Below are 22,573 nucleotides of genomic sequence, written 5' to 3' on the forward strand. Positions count from 1 at the left end.
GGAAGGAAGGAAACAAACATTTATTAAGTTTTTCCTATGTGCCAGCAGGAACTTTATCCATGTTAATTTCTTTTTTTCTTTTTCTTTTTTTAATTTTATAATATTTTATTTGATCATTTCCAAGCATTATTCATTAGAGGCATAGATCATTTTCTTTTCCTCCCCCCACCCCCCGTAGCCGATGCGTGATTCCACTGGGTATCACATGTGTTCTTGATTCGAACCCATTGCCATGTTGTTAATATTTGCATTAGAGTGTTCGTTTAGAGTCTCTTCTCTGTCATGTCCCCTCAACCCGCTGTAGTCAGGCAGTTGCTTTTCCTCGGTGTTTCTACTCCCACAGTTTGTCCTCTGCTTATGAATAGTGTTTTTTCTCCTAGATCCCTGCAGATTGTTCAGGGACATTACACCGCCACTAATGGAGAAGTCCATTACATTCGATTATACCACAGTGTATCAGTCTCTGTGTACAATGTTCTCCTGGTTCTGCTCCTCTCGCTCTGCATCACTTCCTGGAGGTTGTTCCAGTCTCCATGGAATTCCTCCACTTTATTACTCATTTCAGCACAATAGTATTCCATCACCAACATATACCACAATTTGTTCAGCCATTCCCAATTGATGGGCATCCCCTCGTTTTCCAATTTTTTTTGCCACCACAAAGAGCGCAGCTATGAATATTCTTGTACATGTCTTTTTCTCCATTATCTCTTTGGGGTACAGACCCAGCAGTGCTATGGCTGGATCAAAGGGCAGATAGTCTTTTATCGCCCTTTGGGCATACTTCCAAATTGCCCTCCAGAATGGTTGGATCAGTTCTCCATGTTAATTTCATTTGATGCTCACAACAGCCCTGGGAAGGAGATACTGTTATAATCCTCATTTTACAGTTGAGGGAACTGAGACAGACAAAGGTTTATGTGACTTGCCCAGGACCACGCAGCTAGTAAGTATCTGATGCCACCATATTTGAATTGTCTTCTTACTTCCAGCTTTCTCTGAGATACTGCTTCATTTGAAACTATTCTCAAAGGGTTCTAAAATTGTGTATACCCTTTGATTCAGCAACTACCCTACTAAGTCTGTATCCCAAAGAGATTTTAAAAAAAGGGAAAAGGGCCTCTCTGTACAAAAATATTTATAGCAGCTCTTTTAGTGGGGCAAAGAATGGGAAATTGAGGGATTGTTCATCAGTTGGAGAATGGTTGAACAAGTTGTAGTAGATGACTTTAATGGAATACTATTTTGCGATAAGAAATGATGAGCAGATCAATTTTGGAAAAACCTGGAAAGACTTACATGAACTGATGCAAAGTGAAGTGAATAGAACCACAGAACATTGTACATAGTAACAGCAATATTTTTTTTGATGAACACCGTGAATGATCTAGTTATTCTCAGCAATACAGTGATCCAAGGCAATCCCAGAGCCTTATAAAAACTGCCATCTGCCTTAGGAGAAAGAATTGATAGAGTTGGAATGCAAACCAAATTATACCATACTTAAGTTTTTTTTCTTCTTTTTCCCTTTTTTGTTTTATTGTTTGAAATTTCTTCCACAAAACAACTAATACAGAAAAAATGTTTTACATGATTGCAACATGAAAATTCTGTATCAGTTTCCTTACTGTCTCAGGGAGGGGGAGAAGGGTAAGAGGGAATAAGGGTGGGAAGGAGGGAGAGAATTTGAAATTCAAAATTTAAAAATTAATGTTAAAATTGCTTTTACATGTAATTAGGGAAAAAACAAAACATTATTTTAAAAAGATGCTGTTTAATAGTAAAACTAGATTAGCAACACACTCATAATTTGGGTCCTTTGGTAAATAATCTATGAATATTATTGACAGAGTTGGAAAATAAAACCAAAACTAAACCTCTCTCACCCCAAACCCTCTAAAACCTCATTCTTGGATTTTTCACTTGAAAAAGGTCCAAACATTTAGGGATGCTTTAGATTTGATTCTAGATGAATTCAGGGGAAACCAATTCTATTTTCCTTCTAGTTTTCACTCATTCATTCATCTAGCCATCCTGAATATTCTTTTTTAAAGGTTTAATTTAATCCCCTCATTATATGTAAAAATAGTTTCCAACATTTAAAAAATAATTTTGAGTCTATTTTTTTCTCTCCCTCCCCTATTTCTCCCTGCAAAGATGGTAAGCAATTGATATAGATTTTACAAGTTCAATCATGTAAAACATTTTTCCATATTAATCCTTTTGAGGAAGGAAATTTCATTGACAAAAATACAAAAAGAAAGTGAAATGTTTGCTTTGATCTGGATTCAGACTCCATCAGTTCTTTCTTGGGATGCAGATGGCATTTTTATTATGAGTCCTTTGAGATTATTTTGGATCACTGTAGTGCTGAGAGTAGCTGTTTATTCACAGTTGTTCATTGTACTGTATTCTGTTACTCTGTACAATGTTCTCCTAGTTCTGCTTACTTTCCTCTGATTCAATTTGTGTAAGTCTTCCCAGGTTTTTCTGAGCTCTTTCTGCTTGTGGTTTCTTAGAGCACAATTGAATTCAATTACAATAATATATTTTGACTTATTCAGTCACTCCCCAATTGAAGATAACCCACTCACTTTCCAATTCTTTGGAAAAGATACTTTAAATATTTTTGCACATATAGGTCCTTCCCCTCTTTGTTTTTTTATCTCTTTGGGATACATACCGAATAATAGTGTATTAGTCAAATAGTATAGTATAGTAATATAACAGGCAAAAGGTATGTACTTTTTTATAGGCCCTTTGGGCATATGCACAAATTGTTGTTCAGAATGATTGAATCAATTCATAACTCCCCCAATAGTGCATTAGTTTCACAATTTTCTTCAAAGTTTTGTAATTTTCCTTTTCTGTCATAATAGCCAATTGAATAGTTGTGAAATGGTGCCTCAAAGTTGTTTTAATTTGCATTTTCCCATTAATAGTGATGTAGAGCATTTTTTTGCATGACTATAGAGAACTTTGATTACTTTGTCTGAGAACTGCCTGCTCTTATCCTTTGACCATTTGTCAATTAGGAGAATGACTTGTAGTCTTATATATTTGAGTCATTTCTCTCTGTATATAAAAAAATGAGGTCTTCTTTAGAGAAACTTATAAACATTTTTTGAACCATTAGGATTACTGTGTATTACTTTCCATCCTATTTCTCCCCATTTAGTTTAACCACATCCCCCAATTTGCCCTCTTTTTTTTTTTATCATTCCCATGCCTCCTTTCTTATCCCCTTCCCCTCCTACTTTCCTATAGGGTAAGATAAATTTCTATACCTGAATAATTGTGTATATTCTTTCCTCCTTGAGGCCATTCTGATGAGAATAAGGTTCATGTGCTCACCACCTCTCCCATTTTCCCCTTCTCTGTAAAGCCTTTTCATGCCTTTTTAATGTGAGATCATTTACCTAATTATATTTTCCCCTTCTCCCTTCTTCTAATGTATTCCTTTCTCATACTTTAATTTCTTAGTTATCATCCCATCTTATTCAACTCATACTCTTGTCTTCTGTCTATGTATATCACTTCTAACTGCTCTGATAAAGTTCTTAGAAGTTACAATGATCATCTTTCCATGTAGGTATATAACAGTTTAACCTTATTGTATGTCTTTTGATTTGTCTTTTGATTTATATTTCCTATTTACCTTTCTATGCTTCTCTTGAGTTTTGTATTTGAGAGTCAAATTTTCCATTCAACTCTTGGCCTTTTCTTTCAGGAATATTTGAAAGTCATCTCTCTGTTTCATTGAATGCTTAATTTCCCTGTAAAGTATTATATTCAGTTTTGCTGGGTAAGTGATTCTTGGTTGAAGTCCTAGCTCCTTTGCCTTCTGGAATATCACATTCCAGGCCTTTGATCCTTTAATTAATGTAGGAACTACTAAATCTTTTATTTTTCTAACTGTGGCTCCACAATATTTTAATTATTTTTTTTTGGCTACTTGCAATATTTTCTCCTTGATCTTAGAGTTTTGGAATTTGGCTATAATATTCTTAAGAGTTATCCTTTTAGAATCTCCTTCAGGAGTTGATTGGTAGATTCTTTCAATTTCTATTTTTAACTTCTAGTTCTAGAATATAAGGGTAGTTTTCCTTGATAATTTCTTGAAAAGGATGACATCAAATTTTTTATTTTGATCATGGCTTTCAGGTAGTTCAATATTTCTTATATTATCTCTCCTGGATTTATTTTCCAGGTCAGTTATTTTTCCAATGAGTTATTTCACATTTTCTTTTATTTTTCATTCTTTTAACTTTGTTTGATTGTTTCTTGATGTCTCATGGAGTCATTAGCTTCTATTTGTCCAATAATTAAAAAAATTTTTTTCAGTTACACATAGAAACAATTCTTAACATTTTAAAATTCAGATTTTCTCCCTCCCTTCCCTGAGAACATAGTCTTATATAGGTTAGACTTTCATGTAACACATATTCCCCTAATACTCATGCCATGATAGAAGACACATGCTGTAGAAATCTCATGAAGGATATATAGTTGGAAGATGGTGTGTTTTGATCTGTACTTAGATTCTAATAGTTCCTTCTTTGGCTATGGATAGCATTTCTTCATGAGTCCCTTATGGTTATTTTGGAGACTTGCTTTGCTGATTATGGTTTAGTTCTTCACATTTGATCATCACCTAATATTCTTCACTTTGCATTACTTCATATAAGTCTTTCCAGATTTTTCTGAACTCATTCTGTTCATCATTCCTATAGTGCAATAGTATTTCATTACAACCATTACAACTTGTTCATCCAATTCTCAAATGATGGACAAGCCCCTCAGTTTCTAATTCTTTGCTACTACATAAAAAGCTACAAAAAATATTTTGGTACAGGTAAGTCCTTACCCCTTGTCTCTGATCTCTTAGGGATACAAAGCCAGTAGTGGTATTGTTGGGTCAGAGGGTATGTGTGATTTTGTGGATTTTTGAGCTTGGTCCCAGATTGCTCTTCCTAATGGTTATATCAGTTCACAGTTTTGCCAAGAGTGTATTAGTGTTCCAATTTTCCCATACATCCTTGCAACATTTATCATTTTCCTTTTTGGTTATGTTAGCCATGCTGGTAGGTATAAGGTGGTATATCAGAGTTGTTTTAATTTGCATTTCCCAAATTAATAGTTATTTGGAGCCTTTTTCATATAACCCTGGATAGTTTTAATAGTTCCTCTGAGAACTACCTTAGTTATCTGTGCAAACCCTTACTGTAATCAAAATTATCTATTTCACTTTTTGTAATGTTCTTGTTTGGTCATAAATTCTTCCCTTATCCATTGGTTTGACAGGTAAACTTTTCCATGCTGCTCTAATTTGTTTATGGTGTGACCCTTTATTTCTAGATCACGTATGCATTTTGAATTTATTTTGGTGGATGGTATGAGATATTGGTCCATATCTAATCTTTGACATACTCCTTTCCAGTTTTCCTAGTAGTTCTGGTCAAATAGTGAGTTCTTTCCCCCAAAGCTTGGCTCTTTAGGTTTATCAAACACTAAGTTGCTATGAACATTAACTGCCATGTTTTAATTATCTATCTCATCAATTTCACTGATCCACCACTATGTTTCTTAGCCAGTGCCAGATTGTTTTGATGATGATTGCTTTATGATGTAATTTGATATCTAGTACAGTCAAACCTCATTCCTTTATATATATATATTTTCATTAATTCCCTTGATAGTTTTGGCCTTTTGTTCTTCCAGATGAATGTTGTTATTTTTTTTCTAGTTCCATGAAATAATTTTTGGATAGCTTGATTGATATGACATTGAATAAGTAAATTAATTTAGGTGGGATTGTAATTTTTATTACATTAGCTCACCTTACCCATGAGCAATACATGGTTCTACAATTGTTTAAGATTTAACTTAATTTGGGTGAAAAGTGCATTGTAATTGTGCTCATATAATTCCTGAGTTTGTCTTGACAAACAGATTCCCAAACATTTTATATTGTCTAGAGGAATTTAATTTATTTATTTTTTGAAAATTTTATTTAATTAGATGATTTAGAATACTTTTCCATGGTTACAAGAATCATGTTCTTTCCCTCCCCTTCCCCTAGACCCCTTCTGTATCTGATGCACAATTCCACAGGGTTTAAAATGTGTCATTGATCAAGACCTATTTCCATATTATTAATATTTGCACTAGGGTGATCTTTTAAATTTTACTTCCCAGTCATATCCCCATCGACCCATGTGATCAAGCAGTTTTTTTTCTTCTGTGTTTCTTTTCCCAAAGTTCTTCCTCTGGATGTGGATAGTGTTCTTTCTCATATGTCTCTCTGAATAGTTCTGGGTCATTGTATTGCTACTAGTAGAGAAGTCCATTACATTTGACTGTACCACAGTGTATCAGTCTCTGTGTACAATGTTCTCCTGGTTCTGCTCCTCTCACTCTGCATCCATTTCTGGAGGTCGTTCCAGTTCACATGGAATCCCTCCAGTTCATTATTCCTTTGGGCACAATAGTCTTCCATCACCAACAGATATCACAATTTGTTCAGCCATTCTCCAATTGATGGGCATCCCCTCATTTTCCAATTTTTTGCCACCACAAACAGTGGGGCTATGAATATTCTCGTACAAGTCTTTTTCCTTATTATCTCTTTGGGGTACCAACCCAGCAGTGCTATGGCTGGATCGAAAGGGCAGACCGTCTTTTATTGCCCTTTGGGCATGGTTCCAAATTGCCTTCCAGAATTTTATCAATTCACAACTCCACCAGCAATGCATTAATGTCCCAACTTTGCCACATCCCCTCCAACATTTATTACTTTCCTTTGCTGTCATGTTAGCCAGTCTTCTAGGTGTGAGGTGATACCTCAGAGTTGTTTTGATTTGCTTTTCTGTCTAGAAGAATTTTAAATGGAATTTCTCTAACTCTTGCTGTTAGACTTTATTTGAAATATATCAAAATTCTGATAATTTGTTTGGGTTTATTTTGTATCTTGCAATTTTGCTAAAGTTGTTATTTCAACTAATTTTTAGTTAATTCTCTAGGATTCTCTAAGTATGCCATTATATCATCTGCAAAGAGTGATAGTCTGGTTTCCTCATTGCCTATTTTAATTCTTTCAAATTCTTTTTCTTCTCTTACTTCTATAGCAAATATTTCTAGTATACTATTAAATAAATGGGCATCCCTACTTTGCCCCTGATTTTCCTGGAAAGAGTCTTAATTTGTCCCCACTATAGGTAATGCTTGCTGATGGATTTAGATAGATGTTATTTATCACTTTAAGGAAGGTTCTCTTTATTCTAATGTTTTCTAATGATTTTATAAAGAATTCATATTGTATTTTATTAAGTGTTTTTCCTATATCTATTGAAATAATCTGTGATTTCTGTTGGTTTTGTCATTGATATGGTCAATTATGCTGATTTTTCCTGATATTGAACCATCCTTGCATAAAACCCACTTGATCATGGCATATTATTCTTGTGATAAAATGTAACATCCTTGCCAATGTTATATTTAAAAATTTTGCATCAATGTTCATTAGGGAGATTGGTCTATAGTTTTCTTGTTCTGTTTTACCTCTTCCTGGTTTAGGTATTAATACTATATTTGTTCATAAAAAAGGATTTAAAGGATTCCTCTTGCCCTATTTTTTGAAATAGTTTATGTTGTATTGGAATTAGTTGTTCTTTGAATGTCTGGTAAAATTGACTTGTGAAACCATCTGTCCCCAAGGTCTTTTTCTTAGGGAGTTCTTTGATGTTTTGTTCAATTTATTTTTCTATGAAAGTATTCTTTTTCCTCTTTTGTTGATCTAGGTAGATTACATCTTTGTAAGTATTCATTTATTTCACTTAATTCATTATATTTATTAGTGTTTAGTTGTACAAAATGATTTCCAATAATTATTTTGATTTTTTCTTTACTGGTTGTGATTTCATCTTTTTAATTTTTGATACTAGAAATTTGTTTGTTTTCTTTTATAAAAATCAAGTTAACCAATGATTTATCTATTTTATTTTTTCATAAAACCACCTCCTTGTTTTACTTATTAAATCAATGGTTTTCTGTAAATTCTCTTTTTAAAAAATTTCTTTTCAAGTTCTTCCAGAGATTCTTTTGAGGTCTGACATCTTTTCACACTTTCCTTTGAGGCTTCACATATTTCTTTTTTGACACTGCTGTCCTCTTCTGAGTTCATATTTTGGCCTTCCCTTCCACTAAAGTAACTTTCTAAAGATAGCAACAGGGACTTCTGTAATCTTCTCCTGTGCAGTTGTCCAGCCCCTCTTACTCTCTGTGGCTGAGAGTTCCAGAAGTCTTTACTGCCGATTCAGCTGCCCCCAAGGCTTGCTGCTGTGGTGGGGCCTCCCTCGGCATGCTTTCCCCCTTGGTGTAATAGATTTTTCATGTCATACTTCTAAGTTGTTTTAGGCTGAAAAATTATTCCACCCCTTCTTTTTGTGGGTTATGCTGCTCCAGAATTCATTTTGCTGTGTTATGCCATAGTTTTTTGGAGAGTAATTAGGTAGAGATCAGGTGGGTCTGTGTACCTTCTCTGCCATCTTGGCTTGGACCCTCCCCTCCACCCCAAGCATTCTGAAGTTGGAATCCATAGATATCCAAGGGACTGAGGGGGTATATATCAGAGGGTCTTACTATTAATTTGGATGGGAGAAAAACCACATCTTTATCTGAATATAGTTGGTTTCCTTTGTGAATGGATGTGTTTTATTTATGCATTAAAAACACTCTTCTGAGCAGGGGTTAATGGGCTTCACCAGACTGAACCAGGACACAAAAACAGTTAAGAACCCTTGATCTACCCATTCAGATGACATTTATTAAGCCCAGAAGGTTCCGGTGTTGTTGTGCTAGCATGCATCATTTGGTTCCCAGAGAGATTTCTTTAGTTTCACATTTCTTTTCTTAGATCATTATTTGTAGTTGCAACCATACTCATCCAAAGATGGCAGGTCTGTGAGGGAGGAGTGTATCTACTTCATATCCTCCTTAGTACCTGGCACAACTTTGAAAGGGGCCCCCCAAACAAGTTCAGCTAATATCTACTGAGAGAAAGAATGAATCTCTCCTCTTTCCCCTGGTCTCTCGCCCTCTTACTCCAAGATCTTTAGTTCTGTGGTAGGTGGGACATCTTGGGAAATTGGGTTTGATTCCAGCCCTCAGCAGAGCTTCTTCCCCACTCACCTCTGCTTTTTTCTCTGGATGGATGGTGCCTCCCTGTGTCAGGCACGTAAAGGTGGGAGGGTTCTGGAGACTCTCAATGTCTTCTGAGGTCCATCGGTAGGAATAGGTGTCAGAGGTAGGATTCGTAATAGTGAAGGTCCTGGCCGGGACAAGGGAGTACACAAGAGGAAAGGAAAACTTAATTTTAAAAATGAATGGGCCAAGGGTTCACTGGTTATTTAGATAATGAGTCTCTGTTCTTTTTTTTTTTGACTTGAAAAATTTTATTTAATTAATTTAGAATATTTTTCTATGGTTACATGATTCATGTTCTCTTTCCTTCCCCTCCTTCCATCCCTCTCCCATAGCCAATGTGCAATTCCACTGGGCTTTACATGTGCCAGTGATCAAGACCCATTTCCATATTATTGATATTTGCACCAGGATGATCGTTTAGAGTCTGCATCCCCAATCATATACCCATCGACCCATGTAAATTGAGTCTCTATTCTAATGAACTGGAGGCTAAGATGGCATGATGCCCTTTTGACTTTGGGTCTTAATGTGCCTCTAAGGTAATTATGGATCCACTCCTTTCTGATTTCTTAGAATAGACCCGATCATTCAATCTGTCCTGCATTTTTCTTGTTCTATGCAGAGTTATTTGTATGTGGTCTCCTTTTATGATATTGACTTCTTCTCAAGGGCAGGGACAATCTTTTGTATTTTCTTTGTTTCCTTTGTATTCTCAGTGCCTGGGAGATAGTTGGTGACTAGTAAATGTTTGTTGATTGACTGTCAGAAGCTTGGAGTTCTAATATTGAGTTCCCTAGGAAGCCCTTGGCTTATTCTACCCCAACCCCACATACTGCAGAACACCAGGGTTTTAAGCCTGCTTTGAGGAGGTAGGTTTCCCTTGAGCCCTTTGCAAGAAATGCCTTATATATACACAATGAATGAATGAATGAATGAATGAATAAATCAACTCACTGGATGTTCTTTGCTCCCACACCCATGGCATCAAACTCAATCACCCTTGTGCTGGGATCCAGAGGTCCCCCACGCGGTCCACTTAAGTCGGGATTACGCTTGTGGTTGCTGATGTAGTCAGATTCTTTCAGATCAAAATGGCAAAATGGTAAGAGGCTCCGTCCTTTCACAGTTAGGATTAGGTTTTGATCTCCTGGGAAAAGGTTAGGGATCCTAAAGAGAAATAAAGGCATTGTATCAAGGACCAGAGAGTGTTGTTTCCAGTCATTTTGTAGAGAAAGTACAAGGGGAAGAGGTTGGGTATGGCACTGCTTTAGTTAGAGGCCTTCCTGATTTTCTGCAGCTCTTTATATCATCCCATCATCTCTTCAAGGCCTCCTCTGCAAACTGGTGATACCTGTCAGATTCTGGGTTGGATTGTTTTCAGAACCCATAATACTTGTTCTGACTTGGTAGTTTTTGGTCCATCCTTGAGTTGTTAGTCCTTTCCTCTTTTGCCATATATCCCATCAATCTCATTTTAAAATAAAATGTTTTTTTTAAGATATTTATTTATGGCTGGGGGTCTATTTGATATAGAAATACTTGTGATGTCACTGACCTATTATTTGCAAAAGAAGAAGAAATGTCATTTGGAGAGAAGAGGGAAATTAGAGAATAGTCCAAGGTTTTCACAAGAAAATTATAATTAACCAATCAAAAAGCACACCTTCCTTCACTTTATTTCCTTCATGAGTTTTTAATTTTATATGTGTCTTCATGGGGAATAGGGAGACATGTATTGCATGAAAACCCTGATATAACCTATATCAGACTATTTGTTGCCCTTGGGGAGGTGGGGAAAGGAGGGAGAGAATCTGAATTGTAAAGTGTCAGAAAACAATTGCCAGAAATTGTTGCTACATATAATTGAAAAAAATTCTTTAAAAAAAGAAAGTTAAAATAAACCCAAATAGAAAATGATCTGAAAAGAAACATTCTGATCAAATGAAATGTACTTTGGAACAAATGAATCAATTGACATTTGAGAGGTAATACAGATAGAAAAAGAACTACTTAAGACATCACAGAAGATATTCTCAGATAAATAAGAGACAGTTAAAAATCAGGCATTGATAGTTTAAGGACTTTTAAAAATCCTGAGCAAAACTCAGGCCCAAATGAAAAAATCCTGGAGACTGGTAGAAAATAATGAAGAAAGTGACAATTTTGATGATTATAATGGAAAACCTTAAAAATTGATAGGAGTAATCAATAATTTTCAAAGTAGAAATGGAATTCTGGTCAAGGAAGAGCAACTAGAAATAGAAACTAAAAAAATCAGAAATCTGGTTAGGAAACCATTCAGGACCTTTTTATAAAAATAGTTGGTTAACAAAAGCAAAAAACTGGATACAGTCTACATGTCTAGTGATTGAAGAAGGGTTGTCTATATTACTGTATATTAATGGAAAGGAAGGCTAGGGTGTCATAAAAATGTTAGATATGAAGAATGAAAGAAAATCTGGAAAGAGATGTTACAGAGCAAGAACTACATCCATCTATGACTATTGCCACACATGTGAAGTGCAGCATAGCTTCTGTTTATTTAATAGATCTTTGATTTTTAAGATAAAGTCATTGAAAGATGGGGCAGTTAGGTGGTACTGTGAATAAGGTGCCATGCTTGGAGTCAGGAAGACTCATCTTCCTGAGTTCAAATCTGGTCTCAGATAACTTACTAGTTATGAGACCCTTGGCAAGTCACTTAGCCTGTTTGCCTCAGTTTCCTCCTCTGTAAAAGGATCTGAAGAAAGAAATGGCAAATAACTCTAGTATCTTTGCTAAGAAAATCCCAAAGTAGGGTCACAAAGAGTTGGACAAGACTGAAATAATTCAAGCCACATGGAAAGCCATCTACAGCAAGAAGAAAGGAGGCAAAGCCAAAAGTACTGGAATATCCATTTGTGATCTCATCCTCATCCATCTTGGCCCTTCCCTCTCACAGTCCATCCTGCCTTCTGTCCTCCCAAAGCATTCCTTGCCCTATGCCTTGGGTCTCTTCAGTTCCCACACTTTCCATTTGCCTGCACTATGGGAAACTTGGCATTTCCTAGAAGACACTGCACCTTTGGCCACCTTCTCCAATACTGACTGCTGCTTCTTTTATGTTTCCCCAAAACTGAGCTGAGAGGAGCCAATATACTTCTCATACCTCCTTTCCAGACTGATCCTTTACTATCATCACTAACTTGACTTCCTTTGAAATTCACTCTCTCCATATCAATTGATCATTGTAATGGTCATCTGTGCTATGATAACTTTCTTTCTCAAGGAGTTCAGTATTTAGCCCCTCTCTGCCCCCTTAGCTTTTCCTTCATCTTAGGGACTTCAGTGCACAAAGTAAGCCTCTCAAACACCTTGGCCTCCAAGTTTTACCAACTCCCATGCTCTCCATTTTCATTCCACCTTATCCAAATGCAGAGTCATACCTTTGTTCCAACAATGACTCACAATATCCACTTCTGTCATTCAAAACGCTGACATTCTTCTCTCCAACCACAGCCTCCATTCCTTTAATCTTGCATTCTGCCTCAGCCTTACAAAAACCTTCCTCATCCTTATTGTGTCCTTTGGTTCCTTCTCTCATTCCATTACCTCACTCTTCATTCACAGTCTTGATCATTCATCAATTGGTCAGACACTATCAGCTGCCCTCAAATCCTTTACCCTCTTGTTCTATCATCAGCCACATCTTGTTAAACCCAACCTTGTGTTACCCATACCAAGCAGCTTCTTTGTTTCCACTCATCTACTACTGAAAATATGGAGGAAGTCAGGGAACTGAGCTGATTAGGCTCACCACAAATTTGTTATCTAGTTTCCAATGGGCATTCATCAGTCTATCATAGCTTTATTATTTAATTTTTGATTCTCTCACAGTCTCTGCAACGGCTATTCCAAATCTTCTCTGGCTTCTTCTGACTTTCTACTCTACCTCCTTAACTCTTTCTCTCAGCAGATGTGCTCACCTCCGATTTTACTTAAAAAAATAGAGATCCTCTGTCCTGAGCTCCCTTTTGTCCTCCTTTCTTCACCTCATTCATTCTCTATCATTCCACATTCTTTTCTGAGTTCCAGTAGATGAGGAAGAGGTTGGCTTTCTTTTTGCCCAGGCTAACCTCTCCATTTATTTATGTGATTCTATCACTTTCCATCTTCCTTAGGAATTTGCCCCATCAATCATCTTCCTGTGTTCAAATCTGGTCTCAGGTACTTACTAGTTGGGGACAAAAATTATTTAACCCTTTCTGCCTCAGGCTCCTCCTATCAAATATGGTAGAGAAGGAAATAGCAAACAACTTTACACACACACTCTCTTTCCTCTCTGTTCTCTCTCTTTTCCTTTGGTGGTCTCATCTACTTCCATTGGCTTAATTATTATTTTTATAAAAAGAATTCTCAATTCTAACTATCTAGCCCTAATTGCTCTTCTTATCTCTATTCTTATATTATGAATGCTTTCTGCTGGATAGCTCCAACTAGATCTCCTAAAGGTTTCTCAAACTTAACTTATTCCAAACATAATTTGTTATATTTCCTCTCCTACCTACTTCCTCCTCTCCCAAACTCCTGTTCAGTTTCCTAATTTGAAGGAACTTCAAATCTTCTTTTCCAACTTCTTTTCCTATTCTATGTTCTCTCTCTCTCGATGATCTCATATGCTCCTATGCATTCAACTATCACCTCTATGTAGATGATTCCTATCTAGATATCCAGCCCAGTCTCCCTCCTGAGCTCCATTATCATATAACTAATAGCTTACTGGGCATCTTCATCTGAATGTCTTATAGATATTTCAAACTCTTTAGGTCCAAAACAGAATTCTGGATTTTTTCCTCTCTTCAACACAAACACTTCCTCCTCTTTTACATAGTTTTCTCCTAGAAGAATGGAATTCTTGGAGGGCTGGGTTATTTCACTTTTGTCTTTGTATCCTTGGCACCTTGCACAAGGCCTTGCACACAGTAGGTGCTTAAAAATACCAATTACATGAATCTATCACAGCAAATAGTAGGTGCTTAATAAATGTCAATTGCATCAATCAATTTCAAAAGTACTTGAAATGGGGTATAGAACAAATGAACTTATAGTTTATTTGTTGTCTACACATTTGCTTGGTTATATTTTGTTGAATGCTAAAGCTTTTTCTCCCTGTTTTTTTGTTTACTTGATTATCTTTATTGATGGTTACTAAGTTTAAAAATAATTTTTAAGGATGTGAGTTTATACAAAATATTCATAGTCATGCTCTTTGTGGTGGCCAAAAATTGGAAAATGAGTGAGTGTCCCTTGATTGGGGAATAGTTGAACAAATTGTGGTATCTGATGGTGATGGAATACCTTGTAAGGAATGATGAACTGGAGGATTTCTATATGAACTGGAAGAACCTCCAGGAACTGATGCAGAGTGGAATGAACAGAACCAAGAGAATATTATACACATAAAGTGAAACATTGTAATGTTTCAATGTAATTGAATTCAATGTAATGAACTTTGCTAATACAAGACAATACAAAGGGACCGACGAGAAAGAATGCTTTGAGAGAAAGAACTGTGGGAGCAGAAACACAGAAGAAAAACAAATGACTTATCATTTGTTTGTATGGACATATGATTTGGGGTTTTGGTTTTAAAAGATAGGTCTATTGCAAAAATGAATAATATGGAAATAGGTATAATAATATTTGTATAACCTAGTAGAAATGTTTATTGGATCTGGGAAGGTGGAGGAAAGAAAGGAGGAAAAGAAAATGAAATATGTAATATGGATAAAATGAAATATGGAAAAATATTTTTAACATAAAAAATCAAAAAAAGAAAAAACAAAGTAAAAAAAGAATGTGGGTTTAACTTAACATTAACCTAATTTTCACAAGCAATTAGAGAGGAGTCTTCTTGGAATAGAGATGGGGGAAGCTGGTGCAGTCATTGCCCATATTCTCTTCCCTCTGGTGTCAGGTGCTCTAAATATTTCTTGGGCCTCTGTATACCTTTTTTATTTTTGTCTCATCTAAAGGACTGCCTATCTTCCAAAAGGAAGTTCTCATTTGAGTTCTAGGAGAATCTGTTTTTGACAATCTTGAAATGTGTGGTAATCATTTTTCTAAGTATATCTCTAGGAACTAGGAAGTGCCAAAGCCCTTAAGAAGAGGAGAGAAAGCCTGTAGCAGAGACCAATCAGAGCTTCAGTAAGAAAAGATTAGACTCAGTTAATGGCCTGATGTTTTTTTGTAGGTAACCAAAACTATGATATTGTCCAGTGGTAAATATATGGGATAATCAATGTCTAGTCCCATTTGCCTTTTGATTGACATAGATGGTGCCCATTGGGGAAAGTATGCTGGATTTGGAGTCTAAGGACTCCTGGGTTTAAATCTATTATTTATTAACTGTATTACTTTGACAGATCATTTAAGCTCTTCAGACGTCAGTATTCTGGCCCTAGAAATTTGAGAATTACCTAGGGAGGGGAAGAAGAACCCTTTGACTAGGTGTTCAGGTCCTTGATGGTGGACCCAGGTTCCCAGGTGCCCCAGTGTCAGTGTCCCTATGGCCCTAGGGAAGTGATGGCAAACTTTTTAGAGGAGTGCTGGACCCTGACCCCATCCCCCCCAAGACCAAGGGCTGTGCTCACCTCCCCACCAGAGGTCATGTGCCATGCCCCTCCCCACCACCAAATGCTGGGTGTGCCCCCCTCCTTTACTCCACACAGGGAGGAAGAAGTGCTCCCATTGATAGCTGGGCAGAGGGACAGATGATGTGAAAAAATGTTGTCAGGCATGGTGGAGAAGGTGAAGGGAGCAGCTCTGCCCAAGTCCCTCTGCCTTTCTAGTAACAAACTCTGGGGAGGAAGGGTGGTACACATGCCCACAGAGAGTGCTCTGTGTGCCATCTTTGGCATCTGTGCTATACATTTGCCATCACTGCCCTAGGGATTCTCTGAGTCCAGTACAAAAGAGTCCTTCCCAAAGGAGAAGTGAGCATTGTGGGATCTGAGGAAAGAATGAGACAGGGAAGATGACATAGGGGAAGAATCGAACCATTGCCAAGTCAAAGAAATCAACAGCCAACAAACAGCTTTGGGGGAATGCTTTCTTACTGGCAGCATAAGTTGTTCTCAAACTCGCCGACTTCCAGCGGGGAGAATTTCACCTTGAATGTTTGTCGTTTATCAGCTGGGATGACTCCACTGACAGGCTCCATGGAGAATGGGTAGGTGTAGGCGCCACTGTATGCATGGGATGAGGCACTTTCTATGGCACTTCCTTTACTGGCTACTTCTTTGCGACTTGGTTCAATTAGACTAGCTAGAAGTACAAAGGAAACAACCTAAGATGCTGAATTATAGAGAATCTCAGAGCTAAAAGAGGTCTTAGAGGGCAGGGCCTAATTATCTTTTGCCTTTTTCTGTAGTCCCAGAACTTGGCACAGTGCCTGGCACATAGTAGATGCTGAATAAATGGTGATTCATTGACTTAGCTCAGGCTGTACAGTTACCAGGATCCCTTCAGCTACATGGTGAAGGGGGCAATTTTTGCTTTAAGATCTCCAGTGAGGGGGAACTTACTATTTCCCAAGGCCAGCAATTAAGATTTTAGGGAAAAAAATAAACTAAGTCTACCATATCTACAATTTGAGAAGGTGTGCAAAGTGCTTTGTGTACATGATTTCATTTCAGTCTTGGGCAAGGCAGTTAGAAAACTACCATTTATTAAACACCCACTATATGCCAGGCATTGTGCTAAGTGTTGAGAGCACACAAAGAAAGATAGAAACATGTCTTTAATCCCCTTCCCTTTCATCTTAGAATCAATACTGGTTCCAAGACAGAAGAGCAGTAATGGCTAAGCAATGGGGTTAAGTAACTTGCCCAGGGTCACACAGCTAGAAAGTATACGAACCCAGATTTGAACCCAGTCCCTGCCATATCTAGGCCTGGTACTCTATCCACTGAGCCACCCAGCTACCCCCAAGATCCAATTCTAATCTGCAAATCATTCTGTGTCTACATGAGAAGAGAAAACTCAAAGCAATCTCAGAAAGAAGGCAGGGACCCCTGGAAAGGCACTGTAGGAAATCTGACCTTAGATCTCTATTAGGTGCATGACCCTGGGCAAGTTACTTGGTCTCTCTCAGGCTGAGTTTCCTCATCTGTAAAATGGGGAGAATGGTTGCCTCTATCTCCCAGGATTGTTGTGAGGATTCATTGAGATAGTATTTGTAATGTGCATAGTACCTGGCACATAATAGGTATTACATAAAGTTTAGCTATTATTATAGTTATTATTGTTACAGGATTGTTGTGAGGATCAAAAGATATAATATATGTAAAGCACTGTGCAAACTCTAAAATGCTTATGTAAATGTTAGTTGTTATTATTAGTATTATTTGGGAGCAGCTAGGTGATGCAGAGGATAGAGTGCCAGGCCTGAAGTCAAGAAGATTCATCTTCCTGAATTCAAATCTGTCCTTGGACAATTACTAGCTGTGTGACCATGGGCAAGTCACTTAACTGTGTTTGCCTCAGTTCCTCATTTGAAAAATGAGCCGGAGAAGGAAACGACAAACCATTCTAGTGCCTTTGCCAAGAAAACTCTAAAGGCTGTTACGAAGAGTCAGACATGACTGAAACAACTGAACAACATCAATTATTATTACTGTAGGAATTCCTTGGGTTATACAGATGAAGAAAGTGAAGCTTGGGGAAGCCTATTAGCCATGGTCACCTAGGTGGTAGATCCAATAGGCAGGAACTGAACTTAGGTGTCTCCTGATTCCAAGGACTGCACTCTTTTACCTATGCTTTCCCCTCTTCCCCCTAAAGAAGAGTCTTGTTTTTTTTGATTGGCCACGGTAGCTTCTCCAAGCCAAGAGCTGTCCAAATATGATTCCCCTAGAAGTCACACTGGGGCCCCTGGATGGTCTTTGGGCTTATCTCTTATCTGCTAAGAGGTGCTCTATGACAATATTCATTGGTTCCTGGTGTAACAGTGATCATCCACCAAAAAATCCTCCACTGCCTCACTGCAGAGGGTGGATGCCACCCTGTCTTTCAGTGTTCATCATAAGCACAAGCCCAAAAGACTACCAAGAAGAAAATTCAATCTATCAGCAAATATTGACAAAATATCTATTATGTCCCAGACACTGCACCAGGCACTTTATGTGTATTCTAAAGAAGTCTATATTCTAATGGTGGAGACGGCTAAATAGAAAGTGAATAAATTCATGTGCTAATTTATAGTTTTGATTTCTTTATCTGAAAATTGTGTGTTCCTGTCCCTTGCCCATTTATCAATTGGGGAATGACTTGATTTTTTGTACAATTAACTTAGCTCCTTATACATTTGAGTAATTAGACCTTTGTCAGAGGTTTTTGCTATAAAAATTTCCTCCCAATTTGTTGCTTCCCTTCTAATTTTGGTTGCGTTGGTTACATTGAAGGATTTAAAATAAATCTATTTTTAAATTTTCTTCTCATTAAGAGGGTGCTTGTTTGCTTTCCCATTGAGGTAAGGCAGAGTGGAAAAGGTAGGTAATTTGTGATGTCATTTTCTAGACCAAAACATTCCAAGGAGTGAAAAGTTTGAAAATCATTATTCTCTAATCAGTTAAAAACAAAACATCCCTTACCTTTTTGTCTTAGAATCAATTCTAAGTATTGGTTCCAAGGCTGAAGAGCAGTAAGAGCTAGGCAATTAGGGTTAAGTGACTTGCTCAGGGTCACATAGCCAGGAAATGCCAGATTCAAATTCAGGTCCTCCTCTCCTGACTCTCTATCCACTGAGCCACCAAGCTTTCCCAGTCTGCTTTTTAAAATGACTTCTTAGGACCCATCTTGATGGAATTCAGAAAACACAGGTCATTACTTGAGAACTTTAGGACCCCTGATCTTATTGGTGTCCCTCCATTGATGCAGAATACAAACCACCTATGATTTAATTAATGGTTTGGGGAAGTTGTGCAGCCAAAAAATCCACTGCTCTGCAGCCAGCTTGGCAATGAATGTCTCTGAAATGTGTAATCTGTCAGTGGGGTTATGGGGAAAGCCTTTCCTGCCTGATAGACCTGCCAGAACTTTCACTCCATTGGCATGACCCAAAGGCCTCAAGGTGCCACAGCAGGACATCAGAGGTAGACTTGGATGATGGTTGAGAGCAAATTAGAAGATATGGGGTCAATAGTAAAGAGAAATTTCCCCAAGCAATAGATCTGTATTTATAGAATAAGAGCCCAAGATCCAAGAAATGAAGTCTTGGAATTCTTTCCCTACTTCAGTGGAAATAAAATAATTCCATAGGGTCACGGTTGCTGGACCAAAGGTTTAGTCCGGTGCTTAGCAGTAACTCCAGTCACTCGTGGGATACTTTGCGGTTGCCCTAGGGACTTGCAGACAAGTCCTCTCTCTCCAATGAAATGAGAAATTCCTTGAAGATGGTTCTTGCTGTTTATGCTCCCCAGATCTCCAGGGTCTAGCCTGGGCTTTTGGTTGTACTTGTGCTTAGTAGGCATTTGAGGAATGGATTGATGCATGGATGGACCTTTTATAAGCCCATTTTACGTGGTGCATTGTCCCGGAGTTTGTCACGGCCAAAGAGTCCATCACCCAGTGGCCAACGTGCTGGCTGATGAGTGTGTCTGTGCTTATCAGACACTATCTGCCAGTGTCTGTCTATCTGCCACAATATCAGACATACTGCCAGCAGTATGGGACATTCCATTGTGTGTGTGGTGTGCCAGAGTTCGTATTTCCCTGGCATAACCTTGGGGAAACTAAGGCCACTTTTATGAGACATCTGATTCCTTAATCAATTAATCAATCAGATGCTTACAATTAATCTTGGTGAGGGTCTAGGAGAAGTATTGGCTGATACTGTCTCCTCTCCCTCCCCCATAATAAAAAAATGTTTATACTAAAACCAAGGAGAGATGCCATTTGTTATCTGAATGTGACAGCTGCCTACATTGGGCAGGGCCAAGCTGCACCAAAGCAAGGTGAGTATATTTGAGCTATTTTAGGTCATTATTTAGAGTCTTCAGGGATAAATATCACTCTTTTTTCTTTCCACTGGAAAAAGTGCTGGTTCTGGAATCTGAGGATCTGAGTTCAAGTCTTGACTTTCTTACTTATTTGCTTCCTTTGTGCCCTTGGGTAAGGAACTTATTAACTTCTCTGGGCTAGGCTTTCATATCAGTACAATGTGGAGGTAGGATTTAATGGGCCTCGAGGTCCCTTCAGCCTAGGATCTTATGATCCTATAGATCACTAAATCCTGATCTGTAGCAAAACAAGCTCTGGATCCAGGTAAGAAGGATGGGCTTTAATCATGGGTTTCCCTTTTATCAGCTTGTGTGACTACAGACATACAATATTATGTCTTTATGTGCCTCAGTTTCCCCCCTGTAAGATGAAGATTATACAGTTTACTCTAGCATGAATGCTGCTACCAGGAGACATCTAACATTTATCCCATGATCTCTTGGCCCTGAGAGTGGTTGGTCTATGGGACAGCTAGATGGTGATAGAGCCCTGGGTCTGGAGTCAGGAAAACCCGGGTTCAAATCTGGCTTCAGACATGCGGCTATGTGATCCCGGGCATGTCGCCTAATCCTGTTTGACTATTTAAAAAAGCCTATTGCTATGTGCCAGGCACTCATTGTACTAGATTCTGGAAAAACAAAGGCAAATTATGAGGAGACATCTAGGGGGCTTCAAGGATGGAGAGCCAGGCCAAGAGACAGGAGATCCTGGACTCAAATCTGGCCTCAGACACTTCCTGTGTGACCCTGGGCAAGTCACTTAACCCCCATTGCCTAGCTTTTACTGCTCTTCTGCCTTAGAACTGATACTAAAATAGAAAGTAAGGGTTAAAAAAAAGAGCTATTGATCCTCACACTGACAAATCCTAGTTGCTTATGAAGCTTCCCAGTTGCCCTCACTCCACTCCATGTCCCTTTTATAACAGGGAAAGCCTGTGGGATAGAACTTGTGATTCTCTCATCAACTGGTTCATCTTAACCCCCTCCCAGTGATACACACCTGTTTTACTCGGAGCATTGCTGCTTTCCTGATCAGCGAAGCTGACAGCCTTTGTTGGTTCATCTGGAGACAGCAGCCAGTTATACTCCAGCTGCACAGGTCCTATGTTGATCAAGTCAAACCTGCAATTACAACAGAGCGCCTGGCTGAGCAGCCGCTCACAGATGCCTCTATTCCCCCTTTTACTAAACAGAGCCACAGCCACTTGGGATGCTGGTCCCTGTGCTGCCTCCCCAGCCACAAAGAAGGGGCACCTGCTGGACAGATGCTTAGCTGGGATCCTTCCCCCAACACGGAGTAGTTATGTGACTCCGAGAATACCATCCAGCCTCTCCAAGCTTGGGTTTCTACACCTGCTCATGAGGAGGCAAACACTCACTACAGCTGCTGGGTGGGTTTGTTATTAGGCTCTCTTGGAAGCAAGGGAGCCAAACTGGCAAGTGAGAGATACCTGGAAGTCAGCTGTTGCTGGTTAGGTTGTTGGAGTCAGAATTTGAACTCAGGATCAAATGAGATCATAATATTTGTAAAGCACTTTGCAAATCTGAAAGCTACAGAACTGTAAGTTATCATCATCACCATATCATTATCATTATTATAAACTCCAAGTTCTAGTCTGTTTCTAGGTTTAATGAACTGCCTTTCCTCCTTCCCCTTTTCCTTTCCTCTCCTTCCTTCCTTCCTTCCTTCCTTCCTTCCTTCCTTCCTTCCTTCCTTCCTTCCTTCCTTCCTTCCTTCCTTCCTTCCTTTCTTTTTCTCTCTCTCTCTTTCTCTCTCTCTTTCTCTCTTTCTTTCTCTCTTTCTCTCTCTCTTTCTTTCTTTCTTTCTTTCTTTCTTTCTTTCTTTCTTTCTTTCTTTCTTTCTTTCTTTCTTTCTTTCTTTCTTTCTTTCTTTCTTTCTTTCTTTCTTTCTTTCTTTCTTTCTTTCTTTCTCTCTCTCTTTCTTTCTCTCTTTCTTTCTTTCTCTTTCTCTCTCTTTCTTTCTCTCTTTCTCTCTTTCTTTCTTTCTCTTTCTCTCTCTTTCTTTCTCTCTTTCTCTCTTTCTCTCTCTCTCTCTTTCTTTCTTTCTCTCTTTCTCTCTCTCTTTTTTTCTTTCTCTTTCTCTCTCTCTCTTTCTTTCTCTCTCTCTCTCTCTTTCTTTCTCTCTCTCTCTCTCTTTCTTTCTCTTTTTCTCTTTCTTTCTTTCTTTCTTTCTTTCTTTCTTTCTTTCTTTCTTTCTTTCTTTCTTTCTTTCTTTCTTTCTTTCTTTCTTTCTTTCTTTCTTTCTTTCTTTCTTTCTTTCTTTCTTTCTTTCTTTCTTTCTTTCTTCTTTTCTTCTTCCTTCCTTCCTT

At 38.1% G+C, this 22,573-nt stretch overlaps 1 protein-coding gene across 4 annotated transcripts in view; it reads right to left on the reverse strand.

Moving 5' to 3' along the window:
• HYDIN (HYDIN axonemal central pair apparatus protein) overlaps positions 1–22,573 on the reverse strand; it is a 451,163-nt gene that overhangs the window by 37,399 nt on the left and 391,191 nt on the right. For 3 of the 4 annotated variants that reach the window (XM_056824703.1, XM_056824709.1, XM_056824699.1), the window contains exons 68-71: positions 21,244–21,365; positions 16,302–16,509; positions 10,159–10,371; positions 9,190–9,328 (exon numbers count right to left, since the gene is read on the reverse strand). In XM_056824703.1, coding sequence (XP_056680681.1) covers positions 9,190–9,328; positions 10,159–10,371; positions 16,302–16,509; positions 21,244–21,365 — 682 coding nt within the window. Of the gene's footprint in view, positions 1–9,189; positions 9,329–10,158; positions 10,372–16,301; positions 16,510–21,243; positions 21,366–22,573 lie in introns of those variants that run through there. The other variant, XM_056824718.1, reaches the window with a different exon arrangement.

This window comes from Monodelphis domestica, chromosome 1 (assembly GCF_027887165.1).
Source record: "Monodelphis domestica isolate mMonDom1 chromosome 1, mMonDom1.pri, whole genome shotgun sequence".
Classification (NCBI taxonomy): Eukaryota; Metazoa; Chordata; class Mammalia; order Didelphimorphia; family Didelphidae; genus Monodelphis; species Monodelphis domestica.